The following is a 16420-nucleotide window of genomic DNA, read 5'->3' on the forward strand; positions in this document are numbered from 1 at the left end:
ATCCGATTTTCCAGGATTGAGCCATCCTGATCCTAGTGAGGCCAGGGAGAGGACCTTGTGGCGGGAGGGGAACAATTGTGTGAGACCCTGTGTCCGTGTGAGGGCAACTGTTGCCACCCGCATTCACGTCCATGGAGACTTCAGTCAACATTCCACTAGGATGCAATCAGTCACCAAGTCCAAATTAGAGACATCAGCTGACCGAAAGACGTAGGTTTTGAGAGTGGAAGACCGAGGTGAAGAGGTCTGGGGGGAGCAGATCTCAGAGCTTGGTGTCTGGACAACAAGACTACTGAGGATGGGGGCAGGGTGGGTACACGGGAGGGCCGAATTGGAAGGTGGTTGAGGTTGGTGAGCAGGAGTCAGAGGAAAGAGTTGTGCTGTTGACCTGATAGAGCAGGAGACAGCCCTTGTGTCTCTGCCAGTTTTGATACAATGACATCTTGTGTGACCTGCTCCAAACCAGTGGTAACCTACAAATAATTCTGTCTATTGCAAAAATAAACTTTGAAAGTAAAATGCACCCCGCAGCTAAAAATGTGAGCTTTATTTATTGTTTTTCCCTGCTTGACTTTGGGTAAACATGTCCTGGTGTCAGCACACACCATCATCAGGCAGGGCACATGAGCTCTGGCTAAGTGATGTTGTTCCTTGTTCTTGGCAGGACCCCCATACTGGGCTCAGCCAGAGAAGATGGAGAAGAAACTCCATGCCGTGCCTGCGATGAAGACGGTGAAGTTCCGGTGCCCAGCGGGCGGTAACCCACCACCTGTTCTCCGCTGGTTGAAGAACGGCAAAGACTTCAAGCCAGATCACCGGATCGGAGGATACAAGGTAGGGTTCAAATGGCAGCCCCGCCCCCCCCAAACACGTTTGGGCCAAAGCCAACACCTAATCACTTAGCAACCAGGGGAAAGTTCATTCTATACATGGACAGGGTGCTCAGTCACAGGAGCTGGGGACAGGAGAAGGACATTCGGTCCTTCTCAGCTCTGCTACCCTTCAGTAAGATTGTGGCTGATCTTTTGTCTCCTGCATTAACCCTTCATTCCCTCAGAACACCAACACTTTTCAATCTCTTGGTATTTAAAGAATACAACACCTGACTAGTTTTATTACCAAAGTGGATGACCTCCTATTTTTCCATGTTATATCCTGCCCATTACTGAGCCCCTCCCTATCCCCCTTCATCCTCTTCACAACCCACACCTCTGAGTCGTCAGCAGACTTGGATGTATTATCGTTGACCCCTCTCATCCTGAGATTGTGACCAGCAGAGGTCTCAGCACTGATCCCTATGGCACCCACTGGTCACAGTCCCCCAACCTGAAAATGGCCCAGTTATTCCTCCTCTCTGGTTTTCTGCCCATTGACCAATCCTCAATTCTTGCCAATCTGTTACACGCAATAACTCCAGATCTCTGTCTAGATGGTCGAAATACACCACATTAACTTTACCTATTCTACTGTTTGCAATCTCAAAACATTCCAACAGATCGTGGTTTCCTTTCAAACATGTTGCCTCTGCCCATTCCTTTTCTTATTTTCCAAGTGCCCTATTGCTGCTTCCTCAACATATTCCCTCATTTTCCTCACTACTGATACTAAGCCAGCTGGGCTACAGCTCTCTCTGTTTCCTCTCTCCCTCTTTTAAAAGTTGTGGTTATGTTTGCCGTCTCCCCATCTGTGGGAAACACTCTAGAATGGACGGAATTGTAGAATTCTGACCCTCACACCCTCTTCCCCTTGGAAGGAGGGAATTTCAAAGATTCACTGCCTTCTGAGTGAAGGAATTTCCCCTCATCTTGGCCTTCAATAGCCAACCTCTCAGTTCTAGACTCATCCTCCCTGCATCCAGCCTGTCGAGTGCCATAAGTCCTGATGCAGGGCCTTGACCCGAAACATCAACAGTTCCCCTTCCCCCACAGATGCTGCTCGACCTGCTAAGTTCCTCCAGCAGATTGTTTGTTGCTCTGGATTCCAGAATCTGCAGTCTCTTGTGTACCTGTAAGAGTTTTATGAGTTACAATGAGTTTTGTTTATCTGATTTCGACAAACCTAGCTTCTACGCAGGACACAACAGCAGGACTAACACTGAGTCACGTGAGGGAATGACCAAACCATGGGTCAAAGAATTTTTAAGGAGCATCTTGCTGTGAAGAGGACTGGGGAGAGAGTACCAGGTAGCCAGCTGAAGCCGGGTGGGAATTATGGATATACTGGAAGAGGAAAGAAGTGCTTGGGGTTGGAGGGCTGGAGGAGATGCTGGAGATTGGAGGGGGGGTGGGGGGTGTTGGTGAGGATGGTGCCTACTGTAAAGGCCTCAGCAGCCAGGTGTAACAGGAGATTAAATTTTCTGAATGCCCAAGGACGCAGTAATAAAATCCCAGGTGCCAGTTAAAGCGAATCCGAGCATGTTTGCTGCAGAGTTGTCTGGCTGCTGAGCTATGTGCATCAGATATCACTGCCTCCAGCAAAGGCTTAGTGCTCCCTAAAAAGCACTCGTCTTTAATGAGCCACCTTCTTTTGTTTCATTTTAATGGACTGCATTCCCGTCAACTCTTTGAATTGATCTGCACTACAGTGAACTGTAGGATTTTGTTTTATTTTAGCTCTACAAAGATTTTTAAATGCTTGTTCTGTGCGTACATCAGAGCAGTGAGGCAGGTGGTGAGGAAGTGCTGTGGGGAGCATTGGTGAGCTGTGGGGCTTGGACTGAGTGCCCGTGTAGAGTGGGGCCTTTGGTGTCTCTCACTAGCTCCCCTCAGCAGCTCAGAGCTGCCTTGCCCACAGGGCTGAAACTAAGAATGATGAATTGATTTTTCTTTTGGCAAATATAACAAGGGACTAAGTGAAGAAAAATGTTCTTGGGTTTCCATAGCACCTTTCTCATTCCTTCAGGACCTTCCAAAGCTCAATGAGATGCTTCAGAAGCAGAGTCATTGTTGTAGTGCAGGAAACATGATGCCAAGTTTGTGCACAGCAAGCTTCCACAAACATCTTGAGATAATTTTGAAAGTATTCGTTTTTCAGAATGACATTGCCTCTGGCAAGGCTAGTATTTATTGCTGCTCCCTACTTTGTGTTGAGAAGGGATGGTACGCTGGCTCCTGAAATCACTGCAGTCCGCGTGGTGAAGGGGCTCCCAAGGTTCTGTTGGATTTTGACCCAGTGACGATGAAGGACCGCAATATATTTCCAAGTCAGAACAGTCAGAGGGAGATCTGCAGGGGGTGGTGTTCCCCTGTTCCTGCTACCCTACTCCCTGGCAATCAAGTTGCAGATTTTGGAGGTGTTGTCAGATCAGCCAGAGCGAGTAACTGCAGTGGTAATTGGTTTATTATTGTCACATGTACCAAAATACAGTGAAAAGCTTTGTTTGCTTGCCATCCAGACAGATTGTGCTATACATAAGTACATGGAGATAGTACAAAGGAAAGACAGTAATAGAATACGGAACATAGTGTTACAATTACAGAGAAAGTGCAGTGCAGGCAGAAAATAAGGTGCAAGGGCCATGATGAGATAGATTGAGATATCAAGAGGTCATCTTTATCGTACAAGAGGTCTGTTCAAGAGTCTGATAACAGTGGCATCTTGTAGATGCCGCCTTTGTCATGATGTTGCTAGATTTGTCCATGAGACAGTTTCCCAGCATAGACACCAGTCCCCTGATGTTTGTGACAACGCTGCAAGATTGACTGGGTTGGGAGCGATGTTGCTGGGTCCAAATTTGGTGTCGATCTCGGAGGCATCAGTTAGTGCGTTTCTGGAGTGGGACGCCAGTCAATCTGAGGCAGGATCCCCGTGCTCTGAGAACAGCACAGGAGGAGCACATGGGCCCATTGTGCTTATACCAGTTCTCTGGTGGAACTGTCCCTTCCTCTCGTCAAGCTCTTTCCACAGCTCTGCAAATGTTTTCTTCGAGAGTAAATCCAATTGTTACGATGTTATTGGATTACTTCTGAATAATTATGGAGCTGAGATAATCCAGATAATGGCTCATCCCGCTCAGCATGATATGTGTTGCCCTTTTGCCATTTCTAGTAAACTCCCATCACTTGTGTAATGCACTTTGTTGCCACTCAAACTGGTGACCTCTCCCTGGGAGAGAGTGTCATCCAGAGAGCAGGAAAGCTACAGGTTCCTTGTATCCAGAAAGCCACCACCTCCACTGTGCGCATGAATATGGGTGGACCCTTCATTGGTCAACTCCAAGTGTCTGGATTAGAGGAGAACTGGGCTACAGTGCAGCTCGGAAACAGGCCCTTCAGCCCACCGTCCACACCAACCACCAACTACCCATTTACACGATTCCCGTTTTATTCTCCCCACATTCCCATCTACCCCCACCCCCCCCCCAAGATTCTCCTACTCACTGACACACTGGGGGCAATGTACAGCAGCCAATTAACCCAACAAGCAGCATGCCTTTGGGATGTCGGTGGAAACCAGAGCACCCAGGGGAAACCCACACGGTCACAGGGAGAACATGCAAACTCCACACAGAGGGCACCCAAGGTTTCTTGCAAGGCTCTGTGACCCCAGTGGGGATATCAAAGGGTGTGAGATGGGCATCTTCTTCTCGGCTGTCCAGGGTCGGAGCTCAGGAACTCTCCCTAAACCCCTCTGTAAAATATCTCATTGACCCAGCATGTAGTAATCTGCTGTCAGACCTGTAGACGTGGCACAGTGCTTGTTTTCATTAGAGGGTAGATAACCCACCCACCCACCTCACCCCACCTCCTGCTGAGGCTCCTTGCCCTCCTGGGCATGTTGGGGGCGAGGCAGCGGTTTGCATTGGGAGTGATTTACGGACATGTGGGGTGGTGGAACAAGCACCTCCTCCTAGGGAAGGGACTGGCCGGTTTGGGTGATGTCCAGCCCCTGCCTTGCTGCCTGCTCTCTCAGACCCCTTACACCAAGACCCCTCAATGTACAGTGGCCATTTCTGCGATGAGACTGACTGGAGCTTTGCACAGTGAAGCTGGGGTTGGCCAAGGAAGGTGGGACCTGTTCCTTGGTGACAGCAGAGAAGCCTTCATTTGGAGGGGACGTAACTCGATCTTGCTGGCACCCACCATCCATTGTTTCCCCCTCCCCCAGCGCTCAGGACCATTCTCCGTCAGGTGACACTCCCCAGCATGAAAGCCAGAGGTGGCTCAGGCAGTCCATGGTCAGTCCCAGAGTGCGCTCTGGTCTCTGGGCTACAGCGCTGGCCAGAATGGGGTAAATACTCTCTACTCCCCACTTCTGATAAACCCAGAAGTACCAAAGGTTGATGACCCCCACCACCACCCCTGTATTCTATTATGACACTGTAGGAGGCCATTTGGCCCATCAGGTTCCTATCAGCAGTGGTGCTCTGCCAACATTGACCATGGTTGCCTGTAGACTGTTCCACCATGGGGGTTGCTGTCACAGTCTGTCCTTTCTTCTCTGGAGTGTCGGAGGCTGAGGGGAGACCTGATAGAGGTTTATAAAGTTATGAGAGGCGTAGCTAGGGTCGATGATCAGAGTCTTTTTCCCAGGGTGGAAATATCAAATACTAGAGGGAATAGCTTTAAGGTGGGAAGGGGAAAGTTTAAAGGAGGCATTTAGACAGACATGTGAACAGGCAGGGGAGGGAGGGTATAGATCACGTGCAGGCAGATGGGATCAGTTAAAATTGGCATCTTGGTCGGCACAGACATTGTGGGCCGAAGGGCCTGTTCTGTGCTCTACTGTTCTATGTTTCATGATGTTGCCTGTTGAAACCAACCACCACAATGCCATTAAGTAGCTGCATTTCTCTGGTGCCTTTCACGTCCCTTTCGGAGAACACAGTGCACCCATGCAAGGATCTCAGCAGCCAGTTTGCATGTAAGAAGATCCCACATTTAGCAATCTGATAAAGCCCAGATAATTTTCTTTGGAATGTTTTGCGAGAGAGAAATGCTGCCCAGAATATTGCGGATGCCTCTACCCTTTTGCGGGTGATTCGATGGATTCATTTCCATCCACCTGCAGGGCCTTGGTTTAATGCCACATCATTGAGATAGCACCTCTGACTGCGCAGCACTCCCTCCCTGCTGCACTGGAGTGCAAACCCAGGTTGGGTGTACTTGGGGCTTGTGCCCCTCCAGCTCACGTAAAGCAGTCTCAATGAGCGGGCCAGTTGCCCTTGGTTCTCTAACGCTGAGCTCCCTCTGCTTCACCCATCCTCAGCTGGCAGGATTTACACACAGTCCGTGACAGTGGAAGTGACGGCATGGTAGCATAGTAGTTAGCGCAACGCTATTAGAGCGCCAGCGATCGGGGTTCGATTCCCGTCGCTGTCTGTAAGGAGTTTGTACGTTCTCCCGTGTCTGTGTGGGTTTCCTCCGGGTGCTCCGGTTTCCTCCCACATTCCAAAGACGTACGGGTAGGTTAATTTGGGTTTAAAATGGGTGGCGCAGACTCGTTGGGCTGGAAGGGCCTGTTACCACGCTGCAAATAAAATTTAAAAATAATGCCAGTGCTAGAAAAGTCACGCGGTTCACCGATAATGGACCTCGGCAAGCAGTTGCCATCCACTCTTCCATCTTGTAGAACCCAAAGCGCCTCGCCCCAAATATCTGCCCACAGCCATCCCTAAATTTTGGGAAGGGATACGTGGCTGAAAAACATTGCATTAAGTGAAATTTTGCAAATGGAAGAAGTCAGGCCAAATGCATCTGGGTCCAGTGTATTCCTACACATGGAGACTGGAACACTGTTTATTAGAGCAGCTTTATAAAACTCTGGTTAGGCTGCTTCTGGAGTATTATGTTCAATTCTGGTCACCCCATATAAAAAGGATGTGGAAGCTATGGAGAGGGTGCAGAAGAGTTTAACCAGGATGCTGCCAGGATTAGAGGGCATGTGCTATGAGGAGAGGTTGGACAAACTTGGGTTGTTTTCTCTGGAGCAGCGGAGACTGAGAGGAGACCTGATAGAAGTTTATAAGATGATGAGAGGCATAGATAGAATAGACATCCAGTATCTTTTTCCCAGGGTCAAAATGTTTAGTATTAGAGGACATGCATTTAAGGTGAGAGGGGGTAAATTCAAAGGAGATGTGTTGGGCAAGTTTTTTTTACAGAGTTGTGGGTGTCTGGAATGTGCCGCCAGGGGTGGTGGTGGAGGCAGATACGATAGGGGTGTTTAAGAGGCTCTTAGATGGGTACATGAATGTGCAGAGAGTGGAGGGATATGGACATTGTGTAGGCAGAAGGGACTAGTTTAGTTAGGTGTTTAATTAGTTCAGCACAACATCAAAGTAAGAGCTACGTGGATTGAAGACACGTAGCATCAGAAGTTTGTGAATGGTGAATTACAGTACTCTTTCCCTGAAAGGACATCGATGCTTAATGGGGACTGAACATTTTCTGTCCCAGTAACACTGCAGCTGAAGAGATTTTCCCCCGAGTCCCTTAATCCAACAAGATTTTTCGGAAGCCACTCAGTCTGGCTTCAGCCAGATACTCGAGGTGAAACCTAACTCTGGCCTTGAGACTGATTGTTTCTGCAGCTTGGGAGGGATGAAAGGGGCCCTCCTCATAACACTTGGGTGGCTGACACTGGGAGCAGCCAGATGTGGTGGAGTCACAGTTCTGAGGTCAACTGAGTGGCTGCTCTGACAATTGGAGCAGCTCGAGCCTGTGGCACAGCAGATGAAGCAGATTATTCCATCACTCACAACCAGGCCAGGGTCACCGGCAAAGGGTATTTTATGGGGGCTGGCCCTGCCCTTTCTCATGGGGTCAGTGGGAAGATGCCCCGGGGTCATTTTCGCCCCACTACATCATCAGGGAACAGTGAGGCTCTTTTCGAGCAACCTCTGCTGCCTTTAACACCTTGTGTGCTGGACATCAGCAGCCAGGGTTTGACAACTTGCACGGCTCCTCCTTTGCCTTTGCCCGTTCTAAGGTATGTGGATGGAATGAGTTGCTGCAGGCTGCCCCACCTCTGCTCGGAGACGGAAGAGGTGCCCCCGCTCATGGGCAAAGTGCGGCTCTGGTCTCTGGAACACTCACCTCCCCGCCTGCGAGTTGGAGTCCACTGTTGGCTTCAGAGTAGCCCAGACCTCAAAGGGAGGCTTGGTTGTGAAGGAAGTGAATGGCATAGAAGAAGGTTGCTCAGCCCGATGTGTCTAAGCTGGGTCCACAGACTCCTGCTGACCTGAATGCCCTGGCCTGTTGTACCTCAGTGGGTGGTCTACTTGTCCCTGCCTCCTGGTGGTGACTTCAAGAACCCGTTCAGTGGAACGAGGACAAAAAGCTGCCCACAACACAGGCTGCTGCCATCTCTCCAGCAGATTCCGTGCAGCGCTCATCGTGCTCTTTCATGGCTTCCTTCCTTCAAAAGCACAGGTTTAGGGTCAGAGGGAGGAGGTTTAAAGGTGGTCTGAGGGGTATATTTTTCACACAGAGTAGTTGGTACCTGGAATGAGCTGCCAGAGGAGGTGGTGGAGTCAGGAACAGTAACAGGCATAGAATTAATGCAGGCAAGTGGGATTGGAATAGATAGGCATGATAGTCAGCATAGACATGGTGGGCCAAAGGGCCTGTTTCTATGCTGTATAATTATGACTAAGTCTGAGTTGATTCTCATAAATCAGGAAACTGGGAGCTCTGTAAGGCAATCTTCAAGGGAAGAGCAGTTTTTGGATTGATGTGTGCGTTGGCGGTTTGTAGTATGTTACATTCTCGCTCGCCTTTACCGCAGGAGTTTTCCCCTCACCTGTCCACGGCCCTCACACCTCTGCCTTTGCTCCAACCAGCTGACGGGCTTCGCGAGGTCAGGCAGCAATTCTCCTTCCTGGATCTGCCCTGGCTTCACCCTCACACCTTTGAAGGAGGAGTCTCATTCCAGAGACTTGAGCACAGCAGTCTAAGCTGGGACATAAGTGCAGGAGGGAGGAAGCACTGCACTGTAAATTGATTTACTATTGTCATATGTACCAGGGTACAGTGGAAAAACTTTGTTTATGCCGTCCATGCAGGTCATTTCATTACAACAGTGTATTGAGGTAGTACACAGTACAGAATGCAGAATAAAGTGTTACAGAGAAAGTGCAGTGCAGGTAGGCAATAAGGTGCAAGGTCATAATAAGATAGATTGTGAGGTCTAGAATCCATCTTGTTGGAGATCAGTCGCTCCTGGAGGTCAGACAATCACCAGACCTGTAAGCAGATTTAAAAGAACATTATTAGTAATTATTAGTAGAGTCATAAAATTTAGAGTTTAAAGAGTAGAACGATTCCGATAGAAGTAATGAGTGGATCTGCAGAGAGCAGCTTACAGCTTGCAACAAGTTGCCACGTTCCGGCGCCATCTCGATCACCGTCTCCGTTAACCCGAGCATGTGAGCTGTTGATTTCATTGCAGGACAGGCAGTTGTAGGATTAACCCTTCACACCCTGGGGCATTGGCCAATAGTTACTCTACAGCTGACATCACTGAAACTCATGCTATCATCAGCATCACATTGCAGTTTGTGGGAGCTTGCTGTGCACAGATTAGCTGCTGTGTATCTGTACCTTTGCAACACTGGATACTGTTCCAAAGGGAGCTTAATTTGCTTGGAAGTAAGTGAGGTATTTAAATACAGGTCTTAAATACAGAATCCTGAAGGGTTCCACTGAACATGGAATAAGGGAGAGCTATTCATTTCCTCAAGCCCATCTCACTGTGGGCTTGGATCTGTACATTAGATCCCTTTGGTGCCATAATAACAACGTGCCATTGTCAAGCTACAACAAAGTAATGAAGCATAAACTGGCCAGCTCCTCCTTGTTGCCACACACACAGTTGTGTAGATGTGGCTGTTGAAAATGAGCTGAAGTGATGTGCATTCAATTGAACATCACCAGTTTATGAGGAGCCTCCAGCAGCTAGGTGTAGAGATCCAGTGTCCATGATGTGATTATGGAAGTCCATCCCACCGGCACAGAGCAATGGGGCACATCCTTGAGTCATGGACAGTAATAGACCCTGGTTGCCACATGAGAGTTATCCAGGCTCACCCCAGCTATTGATCCTTGGCCCTCTAGGATACAGCTGCAGGCTCATCCACTTAAAAACAAAACGGTCAACTCCTGTTTGGTCCTATCAAGTTTGTGCCTCCTAGTTGTTGCCCTCTCTGTTAATGGAAATGGTCCTCCCCAATCACCCTGTCGTGGTTGTACACCACAATTCAATGTTCCCTCAGCCTTCTCTGTCATGGAATAGCCAGCCACAGACCAGTCTGTCCTCACAATTATAATTCTCCCGCCTTCACGGCGTCCTTGTAAATCCCACTGCACCCTGGGTGCTGCCCTCACACCTGTCCCATGGCGAGGTGACCAGGACTGTTGACAGCACTGCAGACATGACCTCACTGGTGTTTCCTACAGTTCTAGTGTGGCCTTTTGCTCTTGTTTTTTCATCCAAGACCAATAAAGGTAAGGTATCCCATGCGCCACCTTCTCCACTTTATCTGCCTCTCCTGCTGCCTTCGGAGATCTGTGAGGGGCTCTCCTAGATCCCTCTACACTCCTCATTTTTCTACCATTTCTCACCAAGTTTCTCCCAACCTACCAATCTTCTACCATTCCCCTCCCACTTCTCCAAAACTAATTCCGGTTGCTATTTTACTGCCCATTTCACTGGTCTTTTAGTTGTCTTCCTGCAGCCTTATCGGCCACGTCCCCGGGTTAAAGCCTAGATCATGCATGCTGCGGGTAGCACTGGCCCCAGGGCTAAGCTCTGCAGGGTTCCAGCCACTGATAATGAGGGCAAGTTATTCACCTTCACCTTGATGTTATCTTGCTGTAGCTCATAGAAATACAGGCGACATTCCCTCCCACACCACCCCCGCCCCCCCCCACAACATGGGGTGGGGGGGTGCATTCCTAGACAACGGTCTGTATCAGATTTTCCATGATACAAAGCCATGTCATCTGCATAATGTCAAGTAATGCAAGTTGAAAGAAAATAATTTTTTATTTATTTACTTTTTTTTTCCACACAACTTCCGTAAGAGTGAATTTTTATTCCATATCCCAGATTTTTTATAGTGATTTGTGAATTCCATAAGGCCATGTTTCCGTTACCTGAACTGCCATAGGGTGGGGGCTGGGGGCGTCACCTCTTTAGAAAATATGAGCAGAAGTAGGCTGTTCAGCCCTTCAGCCTGTTCTGTCATTCAACATCATCACTGCTGATCGTCCAAATTCAGTCCCCTGTTCCAGATTTCTCCCGTATCGTTTGATCCCTCCAGACCTAAGAACAATATCTAACTTCTTAGCCATAGAGTCATGAACTAAAAGAAAGCACGGAAACAGGCCCTTCAGCCCAACTCATCAATGCCAACCACGATGCCCATCTAAGCTAGCCCCATTTGGTCCACATTCCTCTGAACCTTTCCTCTCCACGTACCTATCCAAATTTATTTTATTGTTATTGTACCTGCCTCAACCACTGGCAGCTCGTTCCATACACGGATCACCCTCTGCGTGCAGAAGTTGCCCCTCCATAGAACCATAGAACAGTATAGCACAATACAGGCCCTTTGGCCCACCATGTTGTGCCGACCTTTAAACCACACCTAAGACTATCTAACCTCTTCCTCCCACATATCCCCCTATTTTAAATTCCTCCATGTGCTTATCTAACAATCTCTTGAACTTGACCAACGTATCTGCCTCCATCACTACACCAGGCAGCGCATTCCATGCACCAACCACTCTCTGGGTGAAAAACCTCCCTCTGACATCTCCCTTGAACTTCCCCCCATTACCTTAAAGCCATGCCCTCTTGTATTGAGCATTGGTGCCCCGGGAAAGAGGCGCTGGCTGTCTACTCTATCTATTCCTCTTAATATCTCATATACCTCTATCATGTCTCCCTTCATCCTCCTCTTCTCCAATGAGTAAAGCCCTAGCACCTATAGTCTCTCCTCATAATCCATACTCTCTAATCCAGGCAGCATCCTGGTAAATCTCCTCTGCACCCTTTCCAACACTTCCTCGTCCTTCTTATAATGAGGCGACCAAAACTGGGCACAGTACTCCAAGTGCTTGAGAAACAACCATGAGACTTAGCACATTTTTTCTCATCTCTGAAAATGGGTAACTATTGGTAAGTTTTGTTTCCCTGGCCCAGGCTATGCTATATGTTCTGAATTCACGGAGGTGGCACTTGCTACATGAAAATGCATGAGCAATGAACCACGAGCAATCCTGGCACTGATTTGATTACACAATGTAAATGTGAAGTGCAAGACATTTCTCAGAAATTCTTTATTTGTTTTATCCTCCCTATTAATAATCCAGACTGATGCGCAAAGTTTCAGAATCTTGCACGTGTCCTTGGGTCCCTTTTAAATTTTTCCCCCTCTCACCTTAAACCAATGCCCCCTATTTTTTTGATTCTGTTTCCCTGGGAAAAAGACTGTGTGCATTCACCCGATCTATGCCCCTCATGGTTTTTATACACTTCTATAACCTTTAATGAATATGTTTAATGATCTAACTTCAACTGCTTTCTGTGTGGTACAGAATTCCACAGATTCATCATTCCCTGGCAGAAAATATTTCTCCTCATCCTGGGGGGTAGGCACGGTAGTGTAGCGGTTAGCGTAACACTGTTACAGCACCAGTGACCTGGGTTCAATTCCGGCTGCTCTCTGTAAGGAGTTTGTACGTTCTCCCCATGTCTGCATGGGTTTCCTCCGGGTGCTCCGGTTTCCTCCCTTGTTCCAAAAGATGTACAGGTTAGGAAGTTGTGGGCATGCTATGTTGGCGCCAGAAGTGTAGCGACACTTGTGGGCTGCCCCCAGAACGCTCTACGCAAAAGATGCATTTCACTGTGTGTTTCAATGTACGTGTGACTCATAAAGATATCTTGAATGGTTTACCCCCTGCCTGTGACTCCTGGTCCAGCTCAATGATGGCAGATTATCATTAGGACCGAGGAGGATCTGAGTCACAGGTCAGTTGTAGTCGCCAGGCAGTGGGTTCGAGCATCTGAATGGCTTCTCGTTCCATTTGATTGTGAAACGTAGGTGTAGGCCCTGTTCCTTTCAATAAGAGTGCAGTATATACTACCCCGAGCTGGCCCTAGACCACTCTCGAGCAAAGGAGCAGGGGCTCGGCCAGGCTGGGCTGGGTCAGGTCTGTTGGCTCCATCTGGGTGAGTTGTTCTCCAGTTGGTTTAACCTGGCTGCCTTTGGTATTCACGTCCTCCGCTTCTCTCGTAGGTCCGATGGCAACACTGGAGTCTCATCATGGAGGGAGTTGTACCTTCAGACAAGGCCAATTATACTTGCGTGGTGGTCAATCAATACGGCAGCATCAACCACACGTACCAGCTGGATGTTGTCGGTAGGAAACCAGGGCATTCATTTTAACAGAATAAATGTTGTGGTTGATCAATGTGATTGGCCTTACCGGTCACTAAATGTCTGGCTTGTCGGCTGCCACCTCTTTGGTCCAGGTGCATTGTTTTGCTTTCAAGTGGGTGCAGAATGTGCCATGTATGAGTGCAACAACGCTGTGTTAAGGACTCTGGCCGCATCACGCTTGCCCCGTTTTGCCTGTCCTGCATCATCTGGTGCTGTTCTGTTCCTGGATCAGGAGGTACTGAATGGCCCAGTTCTGACTCCCCCCATCCTCAGCCGCCCACAGTTGGCCAGAGCAGTCCTGCTCCATCCTGAGGCCCTAGGATTATTGGAGTCAGCACAGCAGTTCCCAGAGTCCTGTGTTAGACTACGGTGAATTATACAGCCAGAACCCAGGACTGTAACGGTAGGCTGGTGTGTAACAGTTGGGTGGGGTGGGGTGTAATTGTGTGTGTAACAATGGAGTGCTGTGTAATAATGATAGTGTGTAGCAGTGAGAAGATGTATAAAAATGTGTGTAACGCTGGGGTGGTGTGTAACACTGTGTAATGCTGGGGTGGTGTGTAATGCTGGGGTAGTGTAACACGAGTGTAATGTGCGTAATGCTGAGGTGGTGTGTAGTGATGTGTGTAATGGTGAGGTGGTGTGTAATGATGTGCGTGACGCTGGGGTGGTGTGTAATCGTGTGCGTGACGCTGGGGTGGTGTGTAATGATGTGCATAACAATGGGAAAGACGGTCAGTAAAATCCAGCAGTCGTTTTACACAAGGAATTGTAATTTTGATTAGCTTAATAGGAAGGCAAAAAGATTGAAGCTGTGGGTAGGGTTACTGTGTCACTGTGCCCTGCAGTGTGACACTGGCTAAAGGATCAGAGGGGAGATGAGTAGAGAACTAGTAAAGGGCAGGTGCAGGGCTGTGGGGAAGAGGGGAAACGATGCTCTGGCTTTGAGCTGGTCTTCAGTGTAATGAGGCAACGGAACGTGGCAACTCCATCTTTGGGTTAAAACTGAGTAAAGGGAAGACTCTCCTTTAATAGAAGGCGTTTTCTGCTTTGCACCTGGAAGCCAGTAATCCATCCGTAAGTGGGAGAGAGGCAGAGGGGAACTGGGACACGGAAGTGTGCAGTTGTAGCCACGTACCATTCCATGACTCGATCGGAACTGGCCAGTTGTTTAAACCTCCAGGCGTTTGGAGGCTTTGAGTGAAACACACACAGACACACACACACAGACACACACACACAGACACACACACACAGACACACACACACAGACACACACACACAGACACACACACAGACACACACACAGACACACACACAGACACACACACAGACACACACACACACACACACACACACACACACACACACACACACACACACACACACACACACACACACAACACAGACACCAGCAGAGCACATGAGCCATTTAAAACTGACTTGAATTTTATTGCATTACTAAGGCAAAGAATTCAAGAACTCTTTGCCAGTTGGGGCAAAGCCTATCTGCTAATGCTGATCAGGGGCAGCAATGACAAGCTTTTTGTTAAATTACTGTGCCTGTGTTTGCTTGGTTTGACCTTTGACTATTCTCTCTCCATGAATCAGCAGTGATGTTTATTTTCTGTCGATGGGTCACTTGTCTGCTTGCATCAGGAAAGGAAGCTTTTGTGTTAATGTTTGGCTGGGTTTGTGTTCAAATGGACTCTTACTGCTTGGAGTTTGCTTCTGCTCCTGCTTATCTTAAACAGACAGGAAGTTTCCTCCCCTTCTCCACCCCAGCCTTCTGTTCCTCTGTGCTAACAGCTAAATGCCCCCACTTTGCTGCACTTGTTGTCTGCCAGTGCTCAGTTGCCACTGATCAGAAGGCTGTCTGTTCAAGTCCACTCCAGAGACTCAAGCACAAAGGTTCCAGAGCATAACAGAGAGAGTACCACACAGTCAGAGGTACCATTTTTCAGGAGGGTCGTTAACCCTGGACCTTGTCTACTCTTGGGAGAACATAGAAATCATTTTTGAAGAAGTCCTGGACTGTATTCCCAGTATCTTGGACAATACATACCCCCCACGATAGGGATTACCTGGCCTTCGCCACTTTGCTGTTACTGGGATTCTGCTGTGTGCACATTGTTTCTACACTCGAATTGTGACTACACTTCAACAAGCATTTCATTCCCCACTAAGCACCAAGGTAATGACAGAGCAGGGGAGGACGGATCTGTCTCGAGCCCCGATCACTCAGGAGTTTAAAATTGTTCAGAGATCTGGAGATTCAAATATTTCTTTATCTTTCTCTCTCTTCTGCCGACCCCTTTTCCCCTTCCCTCCCCCTCACCCCTTCCCTCCCCTTCTCCCTCTCTCCCTCCCCCTTTCCTGTCTCTATGTGTCTCTCCCCCCTCTCTCGTACCTACCTCGACATTTGCCTTCTTGCACTCATGTTTACTCACAGCCCCGGGTGAGGGCACGCAGTGATTCATATCTTCGTGAGCCTGTCCCATAACAACACACACGGAAACAGCGGCTATAAATCCCCAAGCTGATGCCTGCAAGTTTCTTGTGTTTACAAGATTTACCGAGAGCCGTGTTATTTGCCCTGCTGTAACTAGCCACTACACAGCGTGGACTGTTCTGGGATAGGGATAAGAAGTGTAAGCCAGGCCTATCCAGAGATGGTGACTCTGTCAGTAACTTGACGTGACAGTTTGTATTCACCACGGGAGTTGACGAGGGCTTCCAGTCAGTGGCAGCTACTGGGAAGGATGAATCATGGCCGGGGAACCATTGGAAGCAGCACGGGATTCCTGTAGCACCCACCCTTTGACTGGTTCTCCACCATCCCCACCCCCATTTGCAAGGTAAGGAGCCTCTCAGTAGCCCAGGAGCCGACAGTGGCCAGTGGACAGGTTGCTGGTCTGGACCAACAATCCAGAGACCTGGATTCAAATCCCACCACAGCAGATGTGGAATTCAGAGGGCAGGTACAGTAGTGTAGCAGTTAACGTAACGCTATTACAGCGCCAGCGACGCCGG

At 48.6% G+C, this 16420-nt stretch overlaps 1 protein-coding gene across 7 annotated transcripts in view; it reads left to right on the top strand.

Annotated features, from left to right (window-relative positions):
- Positions 1–16420, top strand: part of LOC127584418 (fibroblast growth factor receptor 1-like) — a 164974-nt gene that overhangs the window by 109850 nt on the left and 38704 nt on the right. For all 7 annotated transcript variants that reach the window (XM_052041214.1, XM_052041211.1, XM_052041212.1 and 4 more), the window contains 2 exons: positions 665–834; positions 13244–13367. In XM_052041214.1, coding sequence (XP_051897174.1) covers positions 665–834; positions 13244–13367 — 294 coding nt within the window. The remainder of the gene's footprint in view (positions 1–664; positions 835–13243; positions 13368–16420) is intronic.

Source organism: Pristis pectinata, chromosome 29 (genome assembly GCF_009764475.1).
Source record: "Pristis pectinata isolate sPriPec2 chromosome 29, sPriPec2.1.pri, whole genome shotgun sequence".
Classification (NCBI taxonomy): Eukaryota; Metazoa; Chordata; class Chondrichthyes; order Rhinopristiformes; family Pristidae; genus Pristis; species Pristis pectinata.